The following is a 22276-nucleotide window of genomic DNA, read 5'->3' as shown; positions in this document are numbered from 1 at the left end:
ATCAGGGTTCAACTGAGATGATAAGTTATTTAGTTGTCAAGGTTCCACTAGCTTACTAATCTACACTTAAATTGATACACCGTTGCCTCCTATCAACCTTAATTTCTTATTATAATATTAACACCCTTGCGAAGATTAATTTATCCCTTAACACATTCCCAAAACTTACAGGGCATGACAGAAAACCCTCTTGAGGGTGAAAACCCCAGCCCACAAAATGATGATGTCTTTATTGAGATCTCAAAAGAATACAAAAACTTTTGCTTATGATTGAAGTCTACAAGACCATCCAATCGATAAGCTTGCTAATTTCTCAAGAATCTAACAGTCTCAGCTGAAATAAACTGATTAGAAACAAATTTGGTTCGCAGAATCATCTCGATAATCATGCACAAATCATCTAATGAGTTCATTCAAAAATGTATTAAAATCATGGTTACGGGACTCGGACTCACCTCTGACTCAGAAAGTCAAAATCCGACTCAGACTCAGACTCGGCGATCGGACTCAGCCAAGACTTGGAAAATTCACGCAATTCAAAGATTTTTAAGGATTTAAAGATTTTTTCATGCATCATTTAGTCAATTAACATCAAATACACAATAATTGAGATAAACAGAAGCTACTTAACACACATACACAATTTTGCATAGATCACATAAGTATAACAACGAATTTCTGAAGGATAAAAACTAAATAACAAAATATAAAGTTAACAATAGTGTCACTATCAAATGTCTACAATATATGAAATCCATGAAATCAAAAGTTGAAAACATATATCAAAATATCAGCTAGGGTGTAGAAGACTAAGGTTCATAGTAGCCTATGCCCTCCTACAAATACACCTAAGATAAGTCATGGAAGACTCAGATGTTTGTTACAGCTTATGTGAGCATTGTAGACAACACCAGGGCTCTCAAGTATGTCTATCAATTTGCTTTGTGAAACACAGCCTTTAATGGTAAAAGTCTTTTAATAACAATTATAGTTGGCTTACAAATTTTTGCCAAGAAAATGATCAAGGATATAGCCAACAACACATATACACGTAAGTCTGAAAGTTTATAACTTTATGTACAACACTAGAGAGTTCTAACATTCATGAACATGCAAGTCTAAAAATATAAATAAAAACTCATAGGCATCATTATAGAACTCTAACACAAATATATGTAAATCTGAAAATATTTGTACAACATTACTAAACTCTACAATGCTGAAAGAGACTTCTTCATAATGAAACTCAGATACTAACCAATATTGGCAGTGAGCCCTACAACATCATTTCCAGAATTAATATACACTGCCAAAAAAAAAACACCTTCCAGAAATCTCTATCTTTTTTAAATCTAAAAAAATAAATAAATAAAATTAAAGGTAAAAAGAGAAAATCGGGAGAGTCCTGGGCTCGGGACTCGACGAGTCCCTGGACTCTGCCAGGACTCGGCCGAGTCTGAGTCCAACGGCCATTTGCCTCGGAAAGGTTGCCTCTGCCTAGGACTCGGAGAGTCCTGCTCGGACTCGCAGAGTTCCGGAACAATGATTAAAATCTCTGCACTTATATTCTGAGTACCAAGAAACACCAAACCAATACACAGAAATACTCCTCTTTCTCTAAAATAACAACTGTGGCAAAAAAATGATCTTCCTGATATTCTAAGAATACAATTGAACAAAACAAATGTAACTCCACCATAAAGCTAACAGGTCTTTCACTGAAGAGCGATCTTTGGCAGTTATGGAACAACATGACATCTTCAATATGAGAACCAACGATCAAATGAACCGATGGATCATTGGTGACAAGACTCAATGGTATCAATGAATCAAAGCCAACAAGGCATGAACCAACGATGCCCATAAATAAACCCTATTCATTAAATAAACGAATCATCTAATGAGTTCATTCAAAAATGTATTTAAATCTCTAAACTTATATTCTGAGTACCAAGAAACACCAAATGAATATCACAGAAATACTCCTCTCTCTCAAATAACAACCGCCACCAAAAAAAATGATCTTCCCGATGTTATAAAAGTACAATTGAACAAAACAAATGTAACTCCACAGTAGAGCTGACGAGTCCTCCTTTGAAGAGCAACCGTTGGCAGTTATGGAACAACATGGCATCTTCAATATGAGAACTGACGATCAAATGAACCAATTGATCATTGGTGACAAGATTCAATGGTATCAATGAGTCAATGCCAAGAAGAGATGAAGCAATGACGCCCATAAATAAACTGTTAGTACTTATATTTCATTAAGCAGCGATAAACTCTGCCAGCATTTCATTACACCTGCATGATGCCAAGTAAGCACATACACAAAACTCAAACAGATCTATAAAATGAGATTCACTTCAAACACCAGAAAGTCCGAACAAATTTGGACAGTAGATAGATAAAAGAACATTGCACGATAATATGGTGTCTAGTCCAGCTCAAACTTCACTAATAAAAATGATCATACACGATAAGGAATAGCTACAGGAACCTGTAGCTTGAACAAATTATAACCAGATCATCATATGGAATGAACTTCAGAAAATCCTCAGCAATTAAATCAGGTAAATAAGCTCTCGCCGTGCTACCAAAAATTTCAACTACACATCTATACTATAATCCATATATCAAAATGACATGCAATTATTAAATGTACGATTAAATGTTCGAGGGTAAGATAAATGCATCTACCCATGTTTCCTTATTTCAGAATCCCTCATGAATTCATTTACAGTGTGAGATATTGATACATAACTTATTTGTACTATGACATTGTGCATCAATCATATATCTGCATGTGTTGTGTCTTCCTTTAATAAGCTTAAGAGGAGAATGGAAGGAAGATGTGATCCAGAAGATCATTCAGGTTAAACTTTTAAAAGTATACCAAGAAGTTGGGTCAACTTACTGGGAACATGGTTCCTTTTCCCTTGATTGGAGTAAATACAACAAATAAAAAGTCTATACAGCTAAGAACATGCCCTAGGATGAACTGGGAAAATGCTAAGCACTTTGTGCAGAACATACTCCTTGAAAGGCTCCAAATTACCCAAAAATTACAAAATAAAAAACAGAAGTTTAAGAAAAAAATGAAATTTTGCGTTTGATGAATTTCACATCACAACAGATCCACTCATTACTGCTCAAGAGGAACACCTGGCATGACTTCTCAATGACAAACAAGAAACATTTCATTTTCTAATTTTTGGCATTTTATTTGTTCCAAGAAACAGATATAAAGAAATTGTATCTGAATGTAAAAATCAAGGTGGTGTAGCTTCACATTGTCTCATCATGGTTAATCAAACGCTCATACCCTAACCCTTAGCACTCATCACTTGTAAAGGAAATACATATCTCAGAGACAAATATCAGATGTTTACTACTATACCTGGTAATTTACATGCATGGAATAATTGTACAGATGGCAGTGCATACTAGATATAGTAGTAAAAATTATCTGTATATGCTCATGATACATTATAAACTCCTCGCCACCGTGCAGAACATATTACTTAATGGAGCCATACACTGCAATGAGTAGGATGATATTCTATGCATTGTAGAATCCATGCGAGGTGTTTGCTCCAATGCTTTTGTCCTTCCCTGGGATAAAATCCTGCCAAGACTGCCTTCCACTTCTGCCAAGAACAAACATACCTTCATCCAAAGTGCGGTCTATTAATTTTTCAAGAGTGAAATAGACAATTGCCTTTACATTATTTTCTCCTTTCCATTTTCCATCTCCATACTATGTATTGCATTATCTATAACTTTACATGATTGCATTGTCTTTTCTTCAAGAGTTGTAGCTTCAAGAAAATTACAAGTTGGTGAAAATACCTCATAGTCCTCCATTTGCAAATGGAATAGTCCATTTAAGGAACTTGCTTCACCTTCAAAACAATATGCTAACTCGAACACCCCTTCATTGTTGGATTTTGAGTCAAATGCCAATTCCTAGCTCACTACCTCGCTCCATAGGTCGATGGCATACTTCCTCCTATCACTCTTGATAGAGAGCATGCTCTTCCAATTGTGGTTTTATTTTGTTGTGATTAGCCAACCCCTCCAAAGGATGACACTGTATGCCTTCCTATTCAACAATGACAACAAAATCCATGAATAAACATTGAGTGCTAATAGTGACCTTCTATACCAAGAACGTCCCAAGTTGTTTGATATCATGTTGGTCAACACCTACCAGACAGAAAGTAGGTGGCCAAAGTATTGGCTAGTCGAGCACCTTGCAAGTCCCCTCTGGTTTTACACTCACACTTGAGCCTCCATCAATAATGGTGTTTATCAACTTACTTCCCATTATCCCCATCTCAATGACAATCAATTTCCAATACACACAATTAGCAACATCGGGTTAGTAACCATGGTGTTGGTTGACTTCTCCATTATCTTGTTATGCTCTTGGTTGAGTGTGTTGTTATCAACTACACTGGTAATGGCCATCGTTAATTGTGGCAAACCATTGGTACAGTGGCTTCCAACATCTTCTCATGATAGTTTGCTTCGATTCCAACATCTTCTCATGATAGTTGGCTTCTCCATCATCTTGTTATGCTCTTGGTTGAGTGTGTTGTTATCGACTACATTGGTAATGGCCATTGTTAATTGTGGCATGGTTTGCAAAAGGTTGGATACTTGTATTGGTACAGTGGCTTCCAACATCTTCTCATGATAGTTTGCTTTGATTCCAACCGTAGTTGAGTACTTGCATCACCATTTAAGTCTCTACTAACATGGTCCATCACTCGTTCAATGTTAGCCTTGGCTTTCTACAATCTTTCCTTCTCCATATAGGGGTTGAGGTATGCTACATTCTTGGTCTTGAAATTTGGTAATTGCTAATGTATATGAGAAATATGTTAGCAAGAAATACTAATCTATTAAGAGAACAAAGCATTAACTAGCATAAAAATCATAACATATATGAGAGACAAAGTGAAACCCTCAAATGAGAATATGAGCCATAGAATGGCTCTCCCAATGAGGATGGTCACTTGATTTAGAGATGAGTCTATTTGCTTAGATTTGGTATGTATGCTCAAGGTTCTCAAAACTAGCTTCAATGGAGATGGATGGGTAATGACAAATTGGTAGCCTTGTGAGCTCTCAATTTGGCATTATAAGGGTATGGTTTAAAGGCTTTGTTTGTCAAACTAGCATTATAACTTTAACTCAATGATTGTGATGAAATGGTTTGGGAGGGGATTCAATTTATAGGCGAGGGCTAAGATGCAAGGATGGGAAAATGGTTAAGGAGGGCTCAGATTGCATGAGAGGAGAGCACATGCATTGTGCTTCCTTACAGCCAATCAGAGAGTGACACATGTCACAGGGTGAGTGGATGGAGGAAAGGGCAAGGATGAGTCAACAAAGGAGGCTCAAGGGATAATATCTTCATAAAGACCCTTCATAAATAGCTTGTAAAAGCAATAAATGGGCTTGTAAGAGTCTTTATGGCCTTTGTAAGAGCATTCAAAGCTTAGTGGTTGGGATATTTAGGAGGGAGTTGAGATTGTTGACTTTGCTTGGCTTAGGAAAGTCTTAAGTTTGCTTAGGGAATGTGACAAGGTTAGGGGGGGATTAGAGGTGATTTAGGATTAGATTAGGCTTGTTAGAGATGTGCAAGTGGGTGGCATTCATGAGGGTGGATGAGTTAGTGGCTAAGCTTGGTTAGTATGGGTGGATGGGGTGGATTAGGCTAAATGGAGGATATAGGATAGTTTAGGGGTTATTAGATTTGAGGGCTTTATTTATCAAATAGATTTATTTAATAAATGAGGGTTTTGGAATTAGATAGGAAAATAGGATTAATTGATAAATAATGGGTTATTTGATTTATCAATTAGGACTATAGATGATTAATTAAATTAATGAGCTAGGGGATGGCAAAAGGATTAATTAAATAGGAATTTAATTAATGATGCCTTTGGAGATAGCTAAATAGGATTACCAAAGCGGTGTAATCAAATTTAGGTGTCTACAGCTAGTACTTCTTCCTCTAAGTTTTTATGTCCAACACATTACTCCTTTTTTTTGTTTTGGGTAGTTAGTATCCTCATGGTTCCCTAGACCACCACTTGCACACTAAACTCTCGTTGTCCTCTATAGTCGTATTGTATTTGATTATGATGTTGATGTCTGTAGGCATCTAGCAATACATTTTGGGGTTTCAATGGAGTGGACTCTCCCTCCATAAAGTGTACTTGTGTACAACTAATCTTTAAATTATAGGTACACTCCTTTATTGAATGACCTATCACTTGGCAAATTTCACAGAGCATCATTTAAGGACAATTACCTTTTGTATACTTTTCGATTTTGCACTCAATACACCATAGTTCATTGCTTTATTAGTTCCTTTCTCAACCTTCACTTCTTTCATCATTATGATCATATCTTGTCATAGGGACTGGACTATTGTTGATTCATCATCACTACTACCATCAATGCTCTTGTCATCATACGTCTTCTTCCCTTGAGAGGATGTCTTTTTTCAGTCTGGATGTCCATCACCTAATTGTAGGCAAGCACCATTTTCATCTTTCTGTGCAATGAAGAAATCAACCCCTCTATGAACCACATCTTCTTAGACCCATCGGCTGGAGGATTCACAAACTTGGCTAGCAATTCCTTAAACCTACAATTATAAGCCCATCCTTTCTCATTCTTACTTTGTTTGGTATTATAGATTTCGATGACAATCCCATTCTCATCTCATAGCAAGTTAAACTCAACCTCGAAAACCCTCCTGAGCAAGCCCCGTAAGGCTATGGATAAAGTATCTAGTTTTGTAAACTAATTAATGGTTGTACCCCATAGTTTGTTGGAAATCCTCTTAGCCAAAAGTCCTTGTCAACCTGCCTATTTTCTACCAAAAGTCACGCATGTCTTCCAATGACTTGTAGGATCTCTGACTTGTTTCCTGTGAACTTCTGCAATTTCTATCAATTCAGATTTTCACTTCTCGAAGATTCACCATCTTTTTTGCTTGCTTGCTTGCTCCCTAGTAGGTTGGACCTGGGTGACCTATTTTGACCACATTGTTTTGGTGCCTTCCCTACACTCTTGACTACACATGCATCCTCCACACATCCACCTCCAACATCCCCAAAACCTCAAGTACTTCTAGGCTCTAACTCATTCTTGTACTCCTGCATCTAGAGATCTTCAGTTTGGATCCTCTAATTCTAGGTTCTCTTGAGATGAAAGATTCTTAATCTAGACACTGTTAGTTCAAGATTCATTTCTCTGTACTCCTCATCTGATAGCGTTTGTATAGACAACTATCCTATTTGGCCTATGAGGTACATTTTGTCATGGAGCAATAAGCATTTGGTAATTTCTTGTAATCTTCTTCTTTGATCTCTTTGTTCTACAATCCTTAAAGATCACTTGGTCTTGACCACCTTGGGGCTTCTACTCACTTTTATTGGGATCCAAGGGCATGAATCATGTAATGCCTGTTTTCTTTAAGGAAATGGTGCCAAATGTTTATTGCTATACATGGTAATTTACATACATAAAATAAATATAAAAATGGCAATGCATACTTGATATACGAGTAAAATATGTCTTTATTCGCTCTTGAATTGATTACAGAGAAGATGACCAAAGATCATTAGCAAAGGATTACAACTCATCGGACTACACGCTGCTACTTTCCTTGGTAGAACACAACATATTACCATACACTACTAATATTTAAAGGACCCGACGGTTGCCAAGAGGAACACATACATTGAGGACAATTAACACACTAACAGATAACCAATATTATCAAACATAATTGTAAGTAGTGTGTGCCGACTACGGATGTCAAGAGACAACTACTCAATGTGGTTTCTTAGATATGTTCTTTACCATAAAAATAACATTGGTTTTGTTATCAAGCACTAATGTATGATTGCCAAGAGATAGAACACAATAAATAACATTGGTTTTGTTCTCAAGCACTGATGTAACTATAAGATTGCAAAGAGATAGAACAAAGGAAATAGACTAATAGAAATATAATTACTTTCAGCATGAAAAGTTACAAGTTTGTGTAGAATAAGCAATGCTAACAAAACCCAATAAATTACTAATTAATGTTAGTTTTGGAGGATCGCTGCAAATGTACTAAGCACTGCCATGTTGGTATGTGTCTTCCAAATGGCAGCGAACTCTTATTTATAACGAGCATAAGGTATGAAGAGACATGTCCCTTCATAAGACATGTATATTAGTTAACTAGATAATTAATATAATAACAAATATATATATATATCATTATTATATTATTTTTTTTCATAAACTTATATCTCAAACACATATAAATTATATCTCATACATAATTATATATAGTCATAGGTTTATCCGACTAAAGCTACCAAACATCAACACTCCCTCTTAGCTAGGGAGGATAAACACGTGACCATATATTATCTCAATGTAATATAAGAATATCTTTGACCAGAAGATATTCAAAATTTTAATATCACATTTGACATCATGAGTATTGACCTCCAGAATATCAACATATGATATTCAGGTAATGTTATTAAGAGTAATGGTCTCCTAAATGTCAACTAACATGGCTTTCACCAAGCTCTCTTTGAGTAATGGCCTTTGAATGTCAAGTTGCAAGATATTCACTAATTGCTATGAGTAATGGCCTCCTAAACATCAAGTTGCATGATATTCACCAAGTATTTTATGTAATGGCATCCTGAACATCAATTTGCATAACATTCACCATGTGCTCAAAATGTTCATAAGGTATGTGCACACGCATTCTCATAATGCTTACCATATGTACAGTTATGGTTTGTTTAAGGAACTTAATCCACCATGCAAGTTATCATCTATAGTGATCTACTTAGACATCATAAGATGTCCATCACAATAGAAGGTCATGGTCTATTTAAGGAACTTAATCCATCATGCAAGTTTACAATCTATTATAATATGTTTCGAACATCAAATAATGTCTATCATAGTAGAAGGTTAAGTTATTGAAAGATCATCAGCTTTAAATAACTTCTACAGATACAAGTGATAATCATTTGAAAGTCGTCGCTTCATCATGATGTACATAGGGGTTAGGCTCATTAAATCATGTAGTCACACGCATGACACCAAAAGTTTACATGAAGTGAAAACTTCTTTCGATTTTGATATGATCAAGATCTTCAAAGATCAACTGAAACATATCCTCTATCCGCTCCTTCAGACAAACGCATCAAACTACCTCTGAACATCAATCTTCTGAGCTTCTTTACCTTTAAAGAAGTAAAAGACTCCCTCTTTTTTTTGCAAGAACATCCTCGGAAAAGACCAAGGCAAATAATTCTTATAGTTCATATAGAAATACAAATAAGAATGAGTAATTTAACTCATGCCTATTACTAACAACATAAATGATTGTAACATAACATAATACTTAGTGATGTATAAAAGTTGGAATATAACTATACTTCATCTTTACCTTTTATATTCGTATAATGAATCTCTTTACAGTTAATAAACATTATATCGAATTATCAAATATCATTTTGAATAAATGTGTATATTTCACAATATTCAATACTAAGCACATTATATATTCATTGGCCTAATAATGTAGAGGAACCTCACATAAAATATATATGTATATTGTTCAACACTAATATCAAAGAGAACATACCACCAACTTACCTTGGTGGGATCGGGAACCCACTTCTTTTACCGACCTCCCACACTATATGACTTTGGCACATAACTTGTAGATTCCATGCGCTAACATTTATGCTCGAGCACGTGATGTCTGATGATTCAATTATATGGCAGATCATCTATCCAATTACCTTTCCATAGTGGGCTTGATGCTTTGTATTCGGCGATGAACTTCTACCTTGTTTGACCCAATTGGAGGTCCCATCACATAAACCCTTGTCCTTATCGGACAACACTACCTTCACGTAGCACTAGACTCGTGTAAGGAATGAGTTTAATCCCTTACTTAGGTGTCCCGTCAGCAATAAGATGTTTTTCTATTTTCCAATGTCCTCTAGGTGCCTTAATGTTTGTTTACCCTTATGTCAGGGGTCTGATGCATACTCTCCCCACCTGATCTTAATGTTGACTTATCTCCTGTCGCCCTAATACAACATCGAGGATACCACATGACTCAATGACTATGGTTTGATTAGAATACCCTTTTCTCTATTCAATAAATACATGATTTATTCTTTTCTTTCCCGTAACTCACTGAGATTTATTTCATAATTTCTTTTCTTTGACTCAAATCAATGAGAGGTATTTTCATATATATTTCTTTGTTGTCCACATCCTTCTTTGTTGGCGGTTTTGTACTTATGTAAAGTATTTCTTTCTTTATTATAAACTCCTCTTTGTGCATTTGCAATTTTGGCTCTGATACCATGTTGGTTTTGGAGGGTTGGTGTAAATGTACTTGGCACTACCATGTTGGTATGGGTGTTCCAAATGGCAGCAATCTCTAATTTATAATGAGCATAAGGTATGAAGAGACATGTCTCTTCATGGGACATGTATTAGTTCATTAGATAATTAATATAATACCAAATATAATTATAGTTATATATATATAATTTCATTAACTTATATATCAAACACATATAAATTATATCTCATTTATAATTATATATATATATATATATATATATATATATATATATAGGTTTATCCAACTGAAGCTACCAAGCATCAACAATTAAAAAGGTGTAAGTTGTTTACGTGCACACAACTTTTATGTATTGATTGAAGATATATACATCACCAAGTAAATCCGAAATTATCTTTTAAAAGTAATAGCATTCCCATCCTAATTCCCATTTGTCTATTTCAAGTGACTTATTTAATATTTAACTTTTTAAAATCATGATAATGATTATCAAATATCAATACAAAAAATCATTAATTTTGTTGGCATCCATTTTTATTATCATCGAGTCCATAAAGATGGTGGGCCTTGAAGATAGTGTTTATATCCCTACATGCAATGCAAAAAGATATATGGTTACAAGTACTTTGGTTTAAGAAAGGTAGAACACATTTTTTGGATGCCTTGCATTGTGCTCTCCGCATACTTTCTAATGCAAGCAAGAAACTGGCACTCAAATAGAGTGGGTGAAAACTATACAACAAGAGGGTGAGAAGATCCAAATGTTTGTGACAAGCCACAATGTCTCAAGGCATTTTCAAAATTTACTTGAATTCGGAATTTTTAAGGTAAATTTAAGTTAATTATTTAATTTTGTTGATGTCATGTGTGATATTTCTATAAGAATTTCTATAAATTAGTAATGTAATGTTTTCATGATCCTAGGTTGTCATTTGAATGTGCAAGATCCAATTGGGTGCCATGATTATTAGCAACCAATAGAGTATTTGAAAGCAATCAAATTAAAAGAGGAGTTAGAAGGGGTCACAGTCATTGATCCTACATGACAGTTGATGGGCTATACAAGAGGGTGAGAAGATCCAAATGATTGTGACAAGTCACAATATGTCTCAAGGTATTTTCACAATTTTCTTAAATTTGGAATTTTTCAAAGTAAATTTAATTGAATTATTTAATTTTGTTTATGTTATGTGTGATATGTCTATAAGAATTCTTAAATATTAGTAATGTAATTTTTTCATGATCCTAGGTTGTTGAGACCTGATTTGCATCACAAACATTTTGCGACAACTTTTGAATATGCAGGATGCAATTGGCTGCCATGATTATTAGAAACCACTTAGAGTATTTGAAATCAATCAAATTAAAAAAGGGGTTAGAAGGTCATGACAATTGATGGGCTCATGTGAAATATGTATGGAATTTCACCAAGCTTTTAATGAGTATGACCCTATTTGCTAATACATCTCATCATGCTTAGGAAAAATCTTTGGTGGCATTAACTCCATGGTAGAAAAGATAAAGGTCATTATAGCAGAAAAAGAGAATGGCCTAGAAGAAAGAAAATTCTTAAGCATGGGAAAAATTATTCATCAGCATTAGCACAAGATGAACACACAATTGCACATTCCTACAAATACTATAACTCAGACACTTTCTTTGCTAGGGAGAACTCCACCATATAGAGATAGTCAAGTTACTAACGAGCATAAGTAGGTTTATTGGAGACTCTTCTAAAGTCCATAAGGGTCCGTTTGGTTGCTGGAATACAACCGGAATAGGAATAGGAAATTAGAATATGATTTGTATTCTTTGTTTGGTGTGTGGAATAGGAATAGGGAATAGGAATACGTATTCTCATTTTAGCCCCAAAATGAGCTTTTGTCCATTCCAAAAAATACCTGTAATTGGAATTGCTATTCTTGCATTCATTTTAACTTTTTCAAATTTGATTAAATTTTCAAATCCGCTTTGACCTGGGGTGAGCGCTGGAACTTTGTTTTCAATATTTTCAAATATTTCAGCCATTTTCCAATGGCGCTGATTGCATCTTCAGAAATATTTTCAAATGGCACCGATTGCAAGTTAACCCTATTCCAATTTAAGCTTGCATAACCAAACAAGGGATAAACAAGATTGGATTGCATTTTTCCATTCCTATTCTTCATTCTCCATTCTCATTCAAATTTTCTATTCTAATTCTCAATTCCTACGCTTGCAACCAAACGGGCCCTAAGTGGTGCAAAATGTTAGGAAAAAAGAGTTTGGCTTGTTCGTCACAAGAAGAGATCATAGTATTTGTACTCTTCAAGACCAACACACTCTAAATACTAATACAAAAGGGTACCTCCATGGGCAAGATCATTTGTTCCTCTAACCTCATTCAATCAAGATTATATCACATGTAGACTTTTTATTTTTTAACAATGTAATTGTAGACTCTAGTGATTATCATTCTATAATTTATTTTTAATGTTACCCAAGGACATGTTCCAACATACTTTGACCCATCCCAAAAACAAGATGTCTTAGAATCTCAAAAACTTATGAAAATGCATCCCCTAGGCTTCCCATAAAATTGGTGTTTGAATTTTGAAAATTTATTCGGCTTCCACTCTCATGTGAATTCTCAATTTATATTATTTAACAAATATTATATGTTAGGGTTCTATAATGTATACAAGCAAGCTTTATCCATGTTTTCATATGAAAATTTAACATTTCCCAAAATATATAAAATTTTCCCTAAAATTGTCATCCCTTGCTTTGAGAAAAACAAGGCCATCTCGAAAACCTCTTTCCTCGTCCTCTCATTTCAAAAACCCAGGGTAACATAGTTTCTTTTGCAATTTTGTGACTTTTAAGTGTGTTGGTTTTCTCTTCAATTTCAACAAGTTGCAAGTTCTTCCACTAAAAAATAGGAGTCTACTCTTTTATCCACTCGGTGAAGCATAATTTGTTTGGCTGCAAAAAGAACAGAAGAATTGGATTATATCTATTCCAATTTGCATGTTCATAAGCAAAAACATGACATAACCCCTGAGTGTAGCAACTTGGATTTATATATTTAAGAGCTTGCTAGAGTCCCTTTAGCTGATAATAATGAGACACACATGATGCACCTAGCGGGAGTGGCAACACATTTGGTTGTGGTTCAAACGATGATGAACTTAAATCAAACAATGATCTTGATCTAGATCCTTTTGATTGTTGGAGTTAGACAAGAAATTAGAGATAAACAACAATAAGGGAGAAAAAAATAGATGCAAGAGACACTCAAAAATATCCTGGGAATAGCCTTTAAGATGAAGGGAAAAACCTAGCCACAACCAAAAATATCACTTTATTGATAATAAAATGTTCCACTGTGCGATGCCTTTCACTTGTTGGGATATATATATCATAAAGAGACTCGTCACATTCCAACCAAAGGTCTACAATTTTCAACACAACTCATTATTTCAAATAAAACTCTTCGTATTTCCATGCCTCAACACATGTTGTATGACACATGTCATTATATTTAATATTACATTTAATCATAAATGTCCTTTTCAGTTGAAGGTGACTATAACAGTATCAACGAGCAGACATAAAGATCTCTATCATGGCTACAAACTCCAACACTCTCTCTTAGCGAGAGAGATCTTTAACCAAACAGACACAGAAAGCTGCAACTAAAATGTCAATAATAATATCTAATCACATAGATCCTATAAAATTCATGGAATCTCTCAATATGACACTAAGAGAAAAATTTACTCGTTGTTAAAAATCATGGAATCACTCAACATGGTAGACCTGTAACAATCACTCATAATCATGGATCACTCAACATGGTAGACCTGTAGCAATCACTCATAATCATGGAATCACTCAACATGATAAATGGAAATATTTATTCATTATTATCATGGGATCATTCAAAATGAAAAACTTGCAAAAAATCACATTCAACTTTCATCATGAACTCACTCAAATTGATGTTGTCATGAAATATCTCAACATGACAAACCTGCAAAAATCACAATCACTTTTCATCACGGACTCACTCAACATGATGTTGTCACGGAATCTCTCAACATGACAAGTTAGTAAGGTTTACGACCAGCATTTTATCACAGTCTCTCTCAACGTAATACAGTCATGGACTCTCTCAACGTAACTTTCAACTCCCATCACAAAATCTCTCAATGCGATGACATCATGGACTCTCTCCACATGATGTTCACTAAGAATCTCTCATAAGTGAAAGAGTTATCAAGTTGACCTTACAAATATCATTGAGTTCACATGAAATAGAACTCATAATCAACACAGAGAATCATAGTTGAGACTTGTTTCCAACAAGAGTCTCAAATTCTCCAATACCACAAGCATTAAAAGCATGTCTAGAAAACAAGGATATTATAAAGACTCCGTCTCAACCAAGATCAACTCCCTCTGAAGTTGAACATCTTCCTTTGATTCAATTCAATTCAATTCAATAAGCAACATCCTCATCTCATGATTCTTGTTGCATCCATTTCCTACAACCAAGAAAGATAAACCTAATATTAACCCATTATATAAAAATGGGTGCACTAGTTTATGATCAAAATTCAATAATATCAAAACTTATCTTTTGATTCCTTACTAACAATAACATGATCACTTCCATACAACAAACATCCAAGTCCAAACTGAAGAGCACATGATTAAACTAAGAGGGGGTTGAATCAATATAATAACAACTTTTGCAATTTTGAACATTAATCCAAAAAAATTTTCAAATACTGTAATGAACAATTAGGCACATGAACACAATGACAAAAGATTTTTTAGGAAACCCAATGCGGGAGAAAACGACAACAAATAAATACTTTTAATATAAACTTGTTCTTTGACAACCCCTCTGTTTATGTGCACCGACTCACTGGAAGCTCCAACTCCACACTTTGCAAGCTCCGACCTACTGGAAGCACCAACCCCCACTGCTGTCTTTGCGAGCACCAACCCACTGCACACAAACTTTTGTTCCACATAAATATTTTTATATTCTCCTCTACCTCATGCTTTTAGCATATATATATATATATATATATATATATATATTCTGCCCTTTCACTCTACTCGCATATATTTCATTTTCATTTCACTCTTCTGCATTATTCTCCACAATTCTGCTCTTACACACTTTCTTATTTTCATTCACCACTCATCATTTTCTCATATAGACTCTCTTTTCTTCACACACTTATTTTTCTGCACTTTCACACTCAATTTATAAAGATTTCCTCCAGTATTAAATATGATATATATATATATATATTCTGCCCTTTCACTCTACTTGCATATATTTCATTTTCTGCACTTCCACACTCAACTTATGATGATTTCCTTCAGTATTAAATATTCTTTTGGAAGGACATGCTTATTTTTCTGCACTTCCACACTCAACTTATGACGATTTCCTTCAGTATTATATATTCTTTTGAAAGGACATGCCTCCTCAAAGCATACCTCTTTAGTTTCTTTTAGAGATGTTTTGATTTAAAGAATCGCACTCTTTGGAAAGCAAGAGATTTTGTTTATTAACAAAAAACCACTTGTATCTTTTAACTTATTTAATTGCTTCTTTTATTTTTGATATAAACAAATCTTACTGCCTTTGTTTGACCACTGCATATTAAACTTCACTAATTGCACTTCCCTCCACATTCTCTTTAACATTGAGGAAATTTATATGGTTGTCATATTTGTTTTTACTAAACTGCCATAGAAAATTTGTTCTCTGCAGATTCGGGACAGACTTATTAGTATCATCGCTTCACTACTTCTTGCAGTCGCTGAATGTATCATACTTGTGTGGCTTTTTTAATAATTTTATTGTCATTAATATATCATTCGCATAGCATAGTCATTATTTTTTACCATATTTCTGTCAGCTCGGAATCTTACTAGGCACCTTACGTTTGGTTAGTTACTAACTCATCTGGAGGTCTATGTCAGTTTTTTAATCAACGCTGCCTTCCTAATTTGTGAAAGCTTCTTACACACCGTCGATGCAACTTGTATTTAAAAATATTATTATTTTCACCATTGCCCATATTTCTGCAGTGTATGCTTCTGTTTGATGCATCATTATCGTCTTTGTCATATTAATGCTGACTGGAATCTCACAAAGTCATTTGATTGCTCTGAATGTTGGTGCCATTATCTTCCCTGCTATATACGTTGATCGTTGCCTTTCAATTTCAGCATTATAATAATTTTCTGCCTCTTTGTCTTTGTATGAGTAGCTTTTCCATGTCTTCACCCGTCATTTATTATATATAATTTTCATAGATGCAAATCTCTAATATCGCTGCTGATGATCATTGGGATTCATGTGCATTGGCTTTTTTAACCTGTTATTTGAACGCTCACCCACTTGGCAACTCATTCTTTTGAATTTATTCTATGAGTTTAAATACGAACACTACCTTGACTCTAAATCTTTATCGCTGAGATTGATACTTGCTCTATCTCCTTAGCATGTAACTGATTATAATTGAATATGCCTATTAGGCTGCTAGACTTTCATGCTAGTCAAATAAATGTCCCCGTTATTGTCTGTGTCTTATTCTTCATATGTGATACACTATTCTATTCATATTGCAAACGTTGGACACATGTACTTGGCTGTATATAAAGTGACATGTATTTGTATGTTACTCTTCTTTAATAGATATGCTGATGTCTTATCGGGTACAGTATATTGATGTTTGACTACTCTGTCAGGTGCGTGTGTATGGTACACATAGTGTGGCTACAGATTTTCTGTTGTTTTTATCACTGTCCAATAGTCTAGTATCATTGTGCCTCTATCATATCTAGGACCGTTGTAGTTCTATTGACTTGTGACTCTTTGTTAGTAGTGTATTGTATCATTATAGCATTATTAGTATCTTTGTATGTGGTTCTCTGTTAGCACTTGCTGCATACTGCATCATTGTGAGTAGATGGAATATAGACTTGACATTTTTCTGGTAATGAACTCTTAGATATATACATTACTGTGTAATCCCTTCATATGCATTCACATATCAATAACAACTATTCACTTTAAGCAATATATATATTTGCTTTTTAAGGTTTATTCAAGTGCAATATTTAGTCAATGTACCTGTTTCTTTCTTTCAATTCATTTTATCTTGATGTATTGTATAGTTACTGAGATTTGCTTGCAACAATCAACCCTGCTACTGTTCTTTCAAACACTATCTTCCATAGGATTGGATTCTAAATAGTCCGCTATCTTCCATTTTCTTTGACATCAATGACGATATTTCCATTACAAACTTCATCCAAGCAATACAAAGTGCTTGGGTTACTGTCTCTAGACGTTCCTTTACCACTTAACCTTCCAATCTCATTTATAGTTTAGTTATCTTTGCAAGTAAAAAAGAAAACTGAAAGTATCTCACAGATACTTTTCATACACATTCAGTGATCGCACACGATCATATACAGAAGAATTTCTGAGAATTTGTATAATAAATTATTGCAAAGATAAAAGAATTTCATCAGAATCACCCTCAGTAGTTCATACATCACCTCTGCAAGCTCACGATACATGCAGCTGAGATTCTCTTCAAATGAGAAAGACACTTGCAAGGAATCTCAATGTACTGTTCACGCATCTGAAACCATACGGATACAAATCCTTCAGATGAAATAATTTAGCTGAAAAGCTTAGCATTTTAATCTTGTCAAAACACGCACTTTATTGAAGATGCTTCAAAAACCCCTTCTGTTTATAGCTTATAACTTGCAATGATTAGTTAAGAAAGTGATAGTATAGTGCATTGATAATCTACTTAAGGTTGCAAAGGGTGGATGCATAGACTAAGTTCAGAAGAACAATTTAAACAAAGTATGTTTGCCAAGCTTAACAATCTGCATAGTAGGTGCTAAGAAAAGTAGAAAATAAGTTGGAGACAAGAAAATTCAACTTTACTGAAAGTTGAGTGATATCGTGTAGGTCGAGTAAAGTTTACTTGATGTCAAGCTCTAGTAAACTTTTTTCAGAAATGCAATAAAATAAAAAATAAACTGCAACTAACGCACAAAGAGAGGCAAGGAGATAAAACATAAAAAATAAAAGAGTTTTACAACAAGCACAATCTGAATCGACACGATAGCAAGTGATGTATGCAAACAGTGAGTCGCAGCTGCTTTGCTTAGATAATTGTTCATTATTACTTCTCCAATGTCGAGAGATCAAAAGACGTTTCAACAAAAATAAAGGTAAGCAGTTACTAAGGAAGGTGAACCAATCGACTCACGATGACTTGGCAATCAACCAACATAAAGAAAAGTCTTCCAATAATTATAATAAAACTTCTGCCAAGTGAATAACATAAGTACAGCCTGAGTTGGCCTAGTGGTGGAGAACTTGTACTCTTGAAAGAGAGGTCACAAGTTCAAATCCCACTGGGGGGTAGGGTATGTACGCCTCGTTTGTAGCGCCAAGCGCCTCTCGAAAAAGAGTACGAGGTAGTCCCATATCACTGTCACCATATGTAAACCCAAAAACTATGGCATAGTGTCGTGGACTATAAAACCACCTTACCTTTCCTTTCCTATAAAAAAGGCATACATAGAAGTAATAACTTCCGCGAGGTTAAATATTAAGCTGGCACAATAAACTTCCAGCCAAACGAAGGATATCAAGACGTCATATGATGAGAATAGGACTCCAGCCAAATAAGCATATCAAAAATGGCACTTCATATTTATGATTGCATATATGCAAAAAACGATGAAGTCCACTCATCATTGATGTGAGCAGAAAACCATCAGTTGCCGAGATAATACAGAATACAGAGATAACATAGAGCAGGCAATGACAGAACTAAAGAGCTGAAGCAAAACCGTGCAAGAACTGAAGAAATATAGAGAGCTGAACTAGTAACGCCAAAGAGAATGAAGAAAAGGATACCAAAATTACACACACAGTAGCATAAAGGGGTACGAAGCCTCTTAAATATACTAGCTTCCAATAACACAGAAACAAAAGATTCTGACAAAAGTGAGATTCTAGCTGCTATTAATGAGAATCACAGATAATGAAGGCATAATGTGGAAACAAGGCCTGCACACTAGATTTCATACTCAAATTACCGAGAAAAACTAACAAAAGATTAAAGATTCCCTTATTTGCTATTCTTTGAACCTGGCTCTGATACCATGTTGGAGTTAGCCCAGAAATTAGAGATAAACAGCAATTAGGGAGAACAAAATAGATGCAAGAGACACTCAGAAATATACTGGGAAAACTCTTCAAGATGAAGGGAAAAACCCAGCCACACAACCAAAAATATACTTTATTGATAATAAAAAGTTCCAGTGTACAATGCCTTTCGCTTGTTGCAATATATATAACATAAAGAGACTCGTCACATTCCAACTGCAGGTCTCTACAATTTCCAAAACATAACTCTTTATTTTCATATACAACTCTTCGTATTTCCATGCCTCAAGGCATGTTGTATGACACATGACATTATATTTAATATGACATTTTAGCATAAATGTCCTTTTCAGTTGAAGGTGACCATAATGGTATTAACACCCAGAGATAAAAGATCTCTGGTACAAACTCCAAAATTGATGATTGACAAAGAATGAAGACAATTGTTATTTTTTATTGTATTTATTTCAATTTTTTAATTGCAATGATTTTCAATTGAATTGTGACCCAAGATATATATGATATATGGCATATGACACAATATTGAAATTATGAAAAAGTGGCACTTAATATTTATTTTGATCGCTACCATTTTGGCATTTGGTATCAATTAAAAATGAATTATCATACTATTATATGTATTAAATTATGTACAATTTTTAAATACACACATACATGCATACATACAATTGTTGTACCAATGTACCTATAACCGTTCTTGTACTCAAATTGGCAACTTGGCTATAAGTGGACAACAAAAGGACTCGCTTAGCAGATTCACATAAAAGAAAAAAGAATTGAAAAACAAATAGCCTTAAGCAAGTTACTAGTTACCCATCTCACAATTCTCATCAATTTGGGATTAACCCAAGTACTATCCAGTCATATATGCATATGTCAAGTTGAACTTTGCAAAAAAAAAAGCAACCTAAAATTATGACACAATCTTGGGACTGGTCAAAAACATTGGCGAAATCCTAACATGTTTTATATATATACTACATATCCCTAAATTAAATCTAATTCACAAGAAAATTAGTAAATACCATTAAAAACATAGAAGAGAAGAAATTGTTCTAAAGTCCACAAGGCTGAAAATTGCCTATGGCAAAGACCACCTCACAAATACAAATGAATTTAAAGGATGCATGTAACTGTTGCTGATCCAGGGCAAGCACAACATATTTACAAAAGAATTTTCAAGCAACATTGAAAAACAATCTTCTAGCTAAATATTTAATGGCACGTACATAGTACTTTGTAAATTTTGGAACGTTACAAATCACCAATGTCTCACAAGTACTCAAGAGTCTTGGGAGCCCACAATAAGTTGTAGAAATACACGTCTTTTGTATTAATTTAAAGCTTACCACTAATAATCTAGGTGGAATTTTTACCTTTTGCAGATTTTGACCTGTGAATGTTTTTAGCCATTCCAAGATTAACTCCAAGAGTGGTCATTACACAAATGTCCCTTTTTGTCATTTTATATTGGTAGTGTCACAAGGTAAGGGGACCTGTTTAGCATATGAGCACCTCTAAACATCTTTTTTAGTGTGAAGATGAATGGTAAAATCAATCACTTGACTTGCGCATATTTTAATCATCTCAAGATAATCTCTACAAAGGGTCATTACAGTAATAGCACATGGAAGTTTCAAAGGGATTCTCGAGTACAGAAAGTTACAAAGGGTAATGCTAATGCTAAAAGTATCTCCAACAAATTAAAATAAAACATTTAAAACAAAAATTAAAAAGCAACCAAGCATCACAAAGTAAGAATGATGATGCCAAATAGATATCAGATAGTTCAGTATATACTATACACAAAGCATACAATAATAAACATCCTGTTAAAGTTGGCTTTCTTGTCAAAAGAACTGAACCCAGAGAAGGGAGTTGACAGCAGTTTCTCTAACCTGCGGCTTTAGATCCCTGTGTATAACATGGTGTTCACGCAGCATGTTTAAGCCCAAACCTGACATCAATGATCAGAAAGTACTAAGTAGTGATATCCAATACGTCATAATGGAAAACTCAACATTCATTTTAACTGAACATCATTGAAAATTCTTCAACTAATTACCAAAAAAAAACACCTCAAAAGATGAGAACAATTAGGTCCGATTTCATACCCATTTGACGCATAAAATGTCTGGCAGTGTCTTCTGAAACTCGTCCATGACATTGTATGTATGCAGATAAATCACCACCAGAGCAGTACTCTAAGCAAATATATATTTTACCAGGAGCCTGGCACAAAACTTGATATCATAAATTAATATAACAAGAAATCCTCTACAAAGTGCAGCATTTGCTTATTCCAAATATGCCAAAATAAATGTATAGACATCATCATTAGTTTTGACTAGCTATAAGAACCATCAATCTACAACGACTGCGTGTCTTCTATTATAAAAATATTAACAACTAAGAGCTTCTATTTGTCACCCACAACATGAATTCTATGGCTCAGATGGCAAAAACCAATTATTTATTGCCCCTAGGATTGCATCTTCCAGTCACCACTGTTAAAGAATTAAGTTAAAATTAACTTGCAATTTATTTCTCCAAGTGATCACAGATGTCAGAGACCCAAGCAATATTTCAAATTCAGATATTTATTC

At 34.4% G+C, this 22276-nt stretch overlaps 1 protein-coding gene across 5 annotated transcripts in view; it reads right to left on the bottom strand.

Moving 5' to 3' along the window:
* Window positions 1-22276, bottom strand: part of LOC149544890 (serine/threonine-protein kinase ATG1c-like) — a 121422-nt gene that overhangs the window by 81145 nt on the left and 18001 nt on the right. For all 5 annotated transcript variants that reach the window (XM_089795445.1, XM_089795446.1, XM_089795444.1 and 2 more), the window contains 2 exons: window positions 21785-21902; window positions 21569-21627 (listed from right to left, as the gene is read on the bottom strand). In XM_089795445.1, coding sequence (XP_089651571.1) covers window positions 21569-21627; window positions 21785-21902 — 177 coding nt within the window. The remainder of the gene's footprint in view (window positions 1-21568; window positions 21628-21784; window positions 21903-22276) is intronic.

The sequence above is a fragment of the Cupressus sempervirens genome, chromosome 8 (genome assembly GCF_028749045.1).
Source record: "Cupressus sempervirens isolate cs-2001-9-10 chromosome 8, ASM2874904v1, whole genome shotgun sequence".
Taxonomy (NCBI): domain Eukaryota; kingdom Viridiplantae; phylum Streptophyta; class Pinopsida; order Cupressales; family Cupressaceae; genus Cupressus; species Cupressus sempervirens.
The sequence above is the reverse complement of the archived record's forward strand: the minus strand, read 5'-3'. Positions and strand labels throughout refer to the sequence as shown.